Source organism: Sinocyclocheilus anshuiensis, unplaced genomic scaffold, assembly GCF_001515605.1.
Source record: "Sinocyclocheilus anshuiensis isolate Anshui unplaced genomic scaffold, SAMN03320099.WGS_v1.1 scaffold29, whole genome shotgun sequence".
In the NCBI taxonomy this organism is placed as follows: Eukaryota; Metazoa; Chordata; class Actinopteri; order Cypriniformes; family Cyprinidae; genus Sinocyclocheilus; species Sinocyclocheilus anshuiensis.
The window spans coordinates 359,945-368,807 of record NW_015539835.1 but is presented as its reverse complement, the minus strand read 5'-3'; the positions used below and the strand labels follow the sequence as shown (position 1 = coordinate 368,807).

Below are 8,863 nucleotides of genomic sequence, written 5' to 3'. Positions count from 1 at the left end.
GAGATAAGCAGACCAGTACCTCCACCTCTTCCAGTTACATGGGGAGTGTGGGAAAATGAGAAATTATTGGAGAGTGCTGCAGGAATTGCAGTGTCCTCTGGTTTGATCCAGGTCTCTGTCAGGGCCATGACATTTAGTCTTGAATGACAAGAAATAGATGTAATGAAATCTGCTTTGTTTACTGCAGACTGACAATTCCAGAGACCAATAGAAAAAGACAGTATTGTATTAGCAGACATAGGCAAAGTGCACAGGTTGTTAGGATTGTGCTGCCTATTGTGTGTGATGCGTGGTTTGCGAGTAGTAGTAATAGTAGGGATATGGAACACATAGTAAGAGTTAGTCATAAAAACTGAAAAAAAAGAACTGAGTGTAAAAAAAAAAAAGAGGTTGAGTCAAAAGCGATACTTATGTCCATTGTCTGTGTCCCTGCACTGTGGAGTCGCACGGTAGAGTCGATGGTCTTTACACTTTTCGGTCTTCACATGAGGCCTGCTGCGACTGCTGCCGCGGTGTACTATCCTTTTTTATACCCGTTTGACAAAACGGAAATTGAATTCAGCTGAACACACTTTACTGTTTATCACAACAAAGGGCTAAGCAAGCGCACGACACTGACAAGGTATGCGATACAGTACGAGACCAAACGCAACTTCAGCACGTCTCAACACAGTAAACAAAACAAGCGTTTCCTAGCAACGACAACTGCGCTAAACATTGAGACAAGGAATAAATACACTTACGAGCTGCTTTTAACTTCCGCTGATTGACTGCTTCTCTCAAAGAGTATTTCTTTACACTGTCTTTTGCTAGCGCTTAAACACACTTTACTGTTTATCACAACAAAGGGCTAAGCAAGCGCACGACACTGACAAGGTATGCAATACAGTACGAGACCAAACATAACTTCAGCACGTCTCAACACAGTAAACAAAACAAGATTCATTCATGGTTCATTCATCATACATGGTTGTGACATGTTATAAATTTGTAAACGTTATTATTATTCAAATGATTTTATTGTTCCTTTTATTATAGATATATACTGTATATAAACACAGATGTGCAGGAATGTATGTTATGCATATGTGCACACATTCTTTGTTTTTGCCTTTTCACACTAATGAACATGTAATGACTCGCCAGTGAAAACTGAGATGCTGTCTCATCTACCAGGTGTTGTGGTGCAGACGAGACAGGAGATCACATATATCTTTTTGTCTGCTTAGAGTTTCACTGTGCTTGAGTGTCTGCATATTAGTTTCTGCCTTTAACAAAAACAGAGACCATACCATACACACTGGTTAAGACACACTTTTTTTTTTTGTAGGCTACTTTAAAATGGCATTAGTCAGAATCCTTGTATGGTGTGATGATTGCTGACAGTTGTCTGATACTGCAAACGTTCATTTGGATTCATTCTAGACTTTCTAACCATAGCAGTTTTAAAGAAAGTGCGTGTTAAATTGAAAGTGCAAAGCTTAATATACTGTGAAATGTGTTCAATTGACTTTGAAGGAAAACCTAAACCTTCATTAAATCTTTAAGGTGCCTCTTCTTGTGACAGCAGCATTAGGTGTCATGTGTCCCAATGAGTGAGAGTGCATCGAACAGTTTAAATGGATACGGCGTACCATCCAGAATGCTTTGTGATTGTTCCTTTTCAACATTGATGAAATTTGAATTGCTCATCTGAGAGGCTAGAATTGTTTTACTTCATGTAAGTTCTCAGATAAATTTAATATTGAGTGTTTTTTTGTTTGTTTGTTTTTTGCATTTGTATTAATTCCTGTCTTAAATAGAACTGTTTTTCTCTGAAAGACTTAAGCCGAATTCAAATCATCCAGACAATTGTTCCAGCTCATACTAATATTTTAATACTAATATCAATTGCTATTACACATGTGAGGTCACGTGGTGTTGCTATGACAATAGGGAGTCAGTTACTGGAGAGCAGCTGCACACCTGTACAGTAATTTGTTAGACCACAGGTGCAAGGGAAGAAATTCAGAGACTAATAGAGATCAGAAGGGCAGCAAAATGCCAAAGAAAAGTGATACAGCAAGAAAACTGGAAGATGGTGAGTTATGCATTTTTATTTTCAAATGTAGCATAATTTGATAGTTACTTCTAACAATGATGATCATTGTTTTAGTGATAAGTTGATTAAAAATCTATAATCTGTTGTGTACTTAGAGAGGTACTTGTGCATTTTTTACAGTGGGAATAGAAATTGATGGAGATGTGGAGAGTGCTGAAGGTAAGAAAAAATATTATGCTGAATTTATTATTTTTTTTATTTTTTATTAGTGGTGCTAAGGAAAACATCAAAATTTAGATTGCTCATAATCTAGAAAACACCCAGCAGCTGGAACTGCACATTTTGAAGAGGGAACCTCACTTTTATTTATTTATTTATTTTATTTTTTTGTACAGATCTGTTTGTTTATCTGTGTTACTCAGCAAGAATGTCTTGTTTTTATGCATGATATGCTTTTATAAAAAATACAGTTGTGCCATCTTTTACTCAGAGGACAAGAAAGCAAAAGGCAAGGGTGCTAAAAAAACAGCAGCCGGTAAGTGGGGCAAAGCAGCAGCCAGTGAGGACGGTGAGGATGAAGATGAGGATGATGAACCTCCAAGAGGTCGTCGAGCGGCCAATAAAAAGAAAGCAGCCCATGCAGATGAGGAAGATAGCGATGATGATATTCCACAGAGGAGATGTGCCGGGAACAGGAGAAGAGGAAAAGTACGAGAGAGTGGGCGAGATGGGGAAAATGAGAAGTCCGGCAGAAAAAACAGGAAAGGTGGGAACAAAAAGAAGGATGGTAAGGGGAAAGGAAAAGACAAGGAAAATGACAAAGACAGCGACAAAGATGAAAAGAAGAAAAAGAATAGTAGGTATGCTGACATGTACACTGACTTCATTGACTGCACCTACACCAAGAGATCACTATATGTAAGACAAAACTTTCCTGAAACTCCCATAATAGATAGGCCTACTTATACCTTCCTCTTTTACAGTCCATCCCCAAAGTTCTATTGGAATATTTATAGTTTTTCAGATCTAATTTACATACCATATTTCCATATTATTTATAAAAGTGGTTTGTTTTGTTAAAAAATATATGCTCAACTATCCCAGCCTTTCCCTATAACCACAAGAGTATCATTTTAACTATTTAAACCCATTGCATTTTTAATACTATGTCTCCCCATATGCTCTAGACACACACTTGTGCTTGTTAGAGTTCAATGTAGTTTATCACCATTTTAAAAGTATGAACTCTTGGAAAAGAAAGAAAGAAAGAAGATATTTTCAACATTATATGCTCAAATACAGGGTTAGTATTATGGGTGTAAGATATTTAAACAAAGAGGGGGACACAATAAGGCATGGGTACACTGGAAACAAAAAAACAATATTTCTGTCTTGTTTTTCAATAAACATATCTAAAATCGGTGACACTTTATTTTGATGTGTCCTTATTACAGTGTAATTACACAACATTAATTACTAAAAGTTTAGGTTAGGGTTTTTCAGTGTTATTTGGTTGTAATTCAGCAGAATTTAATGTTATTACTATCGAGTAAAAATATGCAACGTGTAACAAGGGCACATTAAAATAAAGGGTTACCAGTATATCTCATATTTATCATTCTTGTCTTTCAAAAATCTATCTTAAACTTATTTTGTTTTGTTGTTTTAAGCCTAAATCTAACAAAAAATTATGCAAGTTTATGTACACTGTAAAAATAATAACCTGTGGTTGCCGGAATTTTACCGTAAAAAATACGGTAGCAACATTTTAGGTTTTAACTTAAATTTACTGTTAAATACCGTAATTTCATTAACTGATATAATGTTAATATACCAACCTATTGAGGTACTGAAATCTGTTTTGTACCTTTGTAATACACTGATAACCACCAAATGCAGGTGGTGATGAGAAAGTCACATGATGAACCAAAGCCCATCACAAGCAGCTTTTAAATAACATATATAGAAGGTGCACAGTGTCATTCACACAAACACTAAACACCATCATGGTAACACACATGAAACTGAAATAATGCAATAAACATTCATTTAACAACATTAGGTGTAACACATAACCCTAATATACAAAACTGATTAGAAAAAAATTAGAAAAAAAAAAGTTATTTTAACAAAAAAACATCAAATCTGAAATGTAACGCAGTGAATTCTGGGAATGTCAATTTACGGTTATTCACTGTAAATTATACGGTCTTTTTCACTTCCAAAAACGGTATACTACCGTAAAATTAATGTCCAATACATGTAATGTCCAATACAGTTTTTCACCGTATATAGTAGGGGAACCAATTAACAGGTTTTTACTGTAGCATTTTTACAGTCTTTTACCGTTAAATTCACGGTCATTTTTTACAGTAAGACAAAATAACTCAATGTAATGTAATAATTTGGCACTCAATCACCTCATGTTCTGTCTTAGTGGTGATGATTCCAAATCAGATGAAGAGGAGGAGTCCATGTCTGAAGGAGAAATGGCCAAACTGATGGAGGAGGTGGAGGAGAAGAAGAAACTGATAGCAAACATCAGGAGCAAGCCCTGGCGAATGAGAAGACGACTTCAAGTCCTCAAGTACTGAGGAACCTTATGCAAAAAATGTGATGCAAAAAAAATTTTTTCAAATAAATCAGTAGGATTGAAGAGACCCCCTGTAGCTATGACTGAATTCACAATGCAGCATGTTTTTCTAAAAACAATTGCTACTAAATAAAAGTATGAAGAACAGATTTTAATGAAGACATTATTTTAGTAAGTGGTTTGATTAGGTTCATTCTTCCACTAGAAGATATAGCTGTAATAGCTGGTAAACATCTGTTTTACATCATATCTGTTTCTATATTGTATATTTTAACTAGAATTTTGTATTAATCAATCAGCTTCAAATACTATAACTATTTATTTGATCTCCTCCTCCATATTCTCTTTGTGTCTATAGAGAGGCTCAGCAGTTTGTGGATAAATTTGAAGGTGCTTTGGGCAAAGGGAAAGGCAGGAAACTGTATGCCTACAAAGTAATGATGATGAAGGTAGGAATATCAAAATCTTCAATTACATTTGTGGTTTTTGTTAAAGTAAGCATCACTATTACTATTGCTGAAAATAAAATAATCCTAATTTGAAAGAGATCCAAGCTAAATGTAGGAATCAGAATATCATAGAGAAACTTTGTAGTGGACTCTTTTGAGTAGAACCTGTAGTCACCCGGAACTTCCTATAGCAACAACATTTCAATGGGTTACAGTTTTTCTCAATCGATTTGATACTTTTCTATATATACTGTATATATATATATTTGTGTGTGTGTGTGTGTGCGTGCGTGCGTGCGTGCGTGTGTGTGTGTTTGCTGTTGTACATGAATTATGCTGAATTATTGATCATGCCTTTCAATTACATCTGGAAGAGAATTTCATCTACATTGCATAATATATTCTTGCTGTAATCTCAACATCTCCACAGGCCTCTTCCTTTGTGGGTGGTGACATTGCTGTGGACCACCATGTCAACAATGCTCTTGACTTGTTCCATTCAAAATAAAACTGTTTGTCCACCTAAATGTTCTCAAACTTTAATTCTGAAAAAGTTTGGACATTTACATGTAAAGAACAGAAGTTGTCCCAGGAGGACTACAAATCTGCACTATCAACAATCATAGTACAAGACTTATAAATGTAGAAGTGTATTGACATAGTAACTCTTTAGATCTGTTTCCCAGCTTCTCTAAAGGAGAGGCCATGATTTCTTAATTAGGCTCATTCTGATTTCATTTGAAATTAATCTGTACCTTCTACCTCTCATCCCTCCTCTTCCACCCTTCTGTCCACTTCCTCTTACACTTTCTCTTCTTGCTATTTCCACTACACCAATGCCCTCTACTCTACTCATCTCTTCACCCTCTCCTCCTCTCCTCTTTTTATACCCTCCTATCTGCTCATCTCCTTCTCCTTCCTTCTTTTTGTGCATATTCTTTCTTCCTCTTTATATACTTTCCCTTTTATCGGTAAAGCAATAGTGATGATAAATATGCAAACAATTAGGAAAACTGCATTTCTTGTTGTGTGTATAATTAACCAAGCAGTTATCAGTTTAGGGCCAACTGAAAATATTACATGTGCATTTGATAATATGACAAATTACAGAGTTTTTGTGTGTGTGTGTGTGTGTGTGTGTGTGTGTGAGAGTTTGGACAAATGGTACATTACCAATAAAAATAGCTGCAATTGTTTTGTTTTGTTTTTTTTCTTATTATATTTTGTTGGCTGTATGAACAAATATGAAAACATTTGAGAATTTTGTGAAAGGTGTTTTAAGAAAATGATTCACATGATTTGCAATTTGTTCTACAATTTGTTTAGGACAGTTACGATGTGTACAGATCACTGTGTTAAAAATGTGTAAAATTGATTGAGAAAAACTGTAAAACACAATTTAAATACCTTAGCAACCTCATATTAACCGCCCACAACACCGTAGTGGCAACATGTGCATACGCAAACTGCACTAACTTTGTCTTACTTGCAGCCTCCTAATCTTCCTTATATGCTTTGTGACTTATACAGAAATGGATAAAGTTTCAAAGAGATTTTGAAAATTTTAGGACATCTTGCATCCCATGGGAGCGGAAAATAAAGGAAGTTGAGAGTAAGTACTTCATATCATTCAGATGTCTTATTGATGATAGAAAATGATTTATTTCACCTGTACCAAATTAGAAATTGAGCCATATTTATTTTTTGGAATGTTTACTCATTTGAATGTTCCTCATTCTGAGCCCTGGCAATGTTTCATCCATTTGCAGGTCATTTTGGCTCCTCAGTTGCTTCATACTTTATTTTCCTCCGTTGGATGTACGGCATGAACTTGGTCCTCTTCAGCTTGACCTTTGGCCTGGTTGTGATACCAGAGGTCAGTGTATTATCAGTTATGTTGTGCTGTATGTTGTTGTGTACACTAATAATAAAATTATGGTATTTTGCTTTACAGTAAAGGGAGCAGTAAAGTATCTTTTTAGCTTATGTCTGGCCTTAAAGAAATAGTTCACCCAAAAATGAAAAATTGACTTAAAATGTGCTTACCTTTAGGCCATATATAGATGAATTTGTTTCTTCATCGGAACAGAACTAGAAACATTTAGACATTTACATCACTTGCTCAAAAATTTATCCTCCTCAGTGAATGGGTGCCGTCAGAATGAGAGTCCAAACAGCTGATAAAAACACCAGATAACAGTCAATCAATTAACGTCTTGTGAAGCAAAAAGCTGTGTGTTTGTAATAAAACGTGTTTGCTTCCTGCTAAAAGTCCTCTGTCCATAATATTGCTTTATCCAGTGTTTTTATCTTTTCTAAATTAAGTGAGACATATGCACAGATCAAGCACAGTTTACAAGTGAAAACAGTCCAAAACAGTTTTAAACAATGTCAATGGACCTTGATCCCAGTGGATGGACTGGAGAAAGCATTATTGTGGTTTATGGAGTGCTATTTTGGCCAGAAGCAACAGTGTAAAGTTAAAACACCTGAATAATGGATTTGTTTCTTACAAACATGCAGATTTTAACTTCACAAGACGTTAATTGATGGACTGGTGTCACGTGGATTACTTGTGGATTATTGGGATATTTTTATCAGTTTGAATTCTCATTCTGACGGTACCCATTCACTGCAGAGGATCCAGTGGTGAGCAAGTGATGTAAGGCTAAATTTCTCCTAATCTGTTCTGATGAAGAAACAAATTCATCTACATTTTGGATGGCTAACCGTACATTTTTAGCAAATTTTCATTTTTGGGTGAACTATTCATTTAACAAATGATTTGGAATTTTCCACAAGGTTCTCATGGGGCTCCCATACGGGTCCCTTCCTCGGAAAACTGTGCCGAGAGAAGAGCAAGCCACTGCTATGGACTATTCTGTTCTCACGGATTTCAATGTAAGATCGTGATACATGTATTAGTGGGATCCAAAGGTCTGAGACCACTAGTGAAAACATATATGTTTTGCATTTTTAAATATAGCATTTCAGCATTCTATAACAATTTGAGTGAAAGTTGAATTAGAAAAAAAGAACATGAATTTCAGAATATCTTTTATGCTGCCTTTTTGACAGCAGTACGCTGAAGAAAAAACTTTATATACTTTGGACCAAATGTTAAATTTTCTGTAGTGTGAAAGTAGAAAATGTAAAAACATTTAGTCAATGTTTAATTAGTTTACATAAAGGGTTAGTTCACCCAAAAAATGAAAATGCTGTCATTAATTACTCACCGTCATGTCGTTTCAAACCCGTAAGACCTTCGTTCATCTTCGGAACACGAATTAAGATATTTTTGATGTATCTGAGAGCTCTCTGACCCTGCATAGGCAGCAATGCAACTGAAATGTTCCCAAGTCCAGAAACGTAGCAAGGAGATCGGTAAAATAATCCATGTGACATCAGGGGTTCAACCGTAATTTTACGAAGCTACGAGAATACTTTTTGTGCGCAAAAGAAAAAAAAAACGACTTTATTCAACAATTCGTCTCCTCCGCGTCACCCTGTAGCGCCATTTTGGAGAATATCCGCTGGACGTAAACAGCGTATGCTGTTCTGTGTCAGCTGCGCCACGCGGATACGCTGTTTTCGTTCAGATCAAATCACAACAACGTAGGAAACAGATCCGGCGTGACAGCTGACACGGAACAACATACGCTGTTTATGGTCACATGGATTATTTTACAGATCTCCATGCTACGTTTCTGGACTTGGGAACATTTCAGTTGTATTGCTGTCTATGCAGGGTCAGACAGCTCTCAGATTCCATCAAAAATA

General features: G+C 35.8%; 1 protein-coding gene across 1 annotated transcript in view; it reads left to right on the top strand.

Moving 5' to 3' along the window:
- The first annotated feature begins 2,006 nt into the window (after positions 1-2,006).
- tmc2a (transmembrane channel-like 2a) overlaps positions 2,007-8,863 on the top strand; it is a 15,354-nt gene continuing 8,497 nt past the window's right edge. The window contains exons 1-8 of the mRNA XM_016480634.1: positions 2,007-2,080; positions 2,222-2,260; positions 2,532-2,901; positions 4,479-4,628; positions 4,993-5,083; positions 6,614-6,695; positions 6,853-6,959; positions 7,886-7,984. Coding sequence (XP_016336120.1) covers positions 2,041-2,080; positions 2,222-2,260; positions 2,532-2,901; positions 4,479-4,628; positions 4,993-5,083; positions 6,614-6,695; positions 6,853-6,959; positions 7,886-7,984 — 978 coding nt within the window. The 5' untranslated portion in view covers positions 2,007-2,040. The remainder of the gene's footprint in view (positions 2,081-2,221; positions 2,261-2,531; positions 2,902-4,478; positions 4,629-4,992; positions 5,084-6,613; positions 6,696-6,852; positions 6,960-7,885; positions 7,985-8,863) is intronic.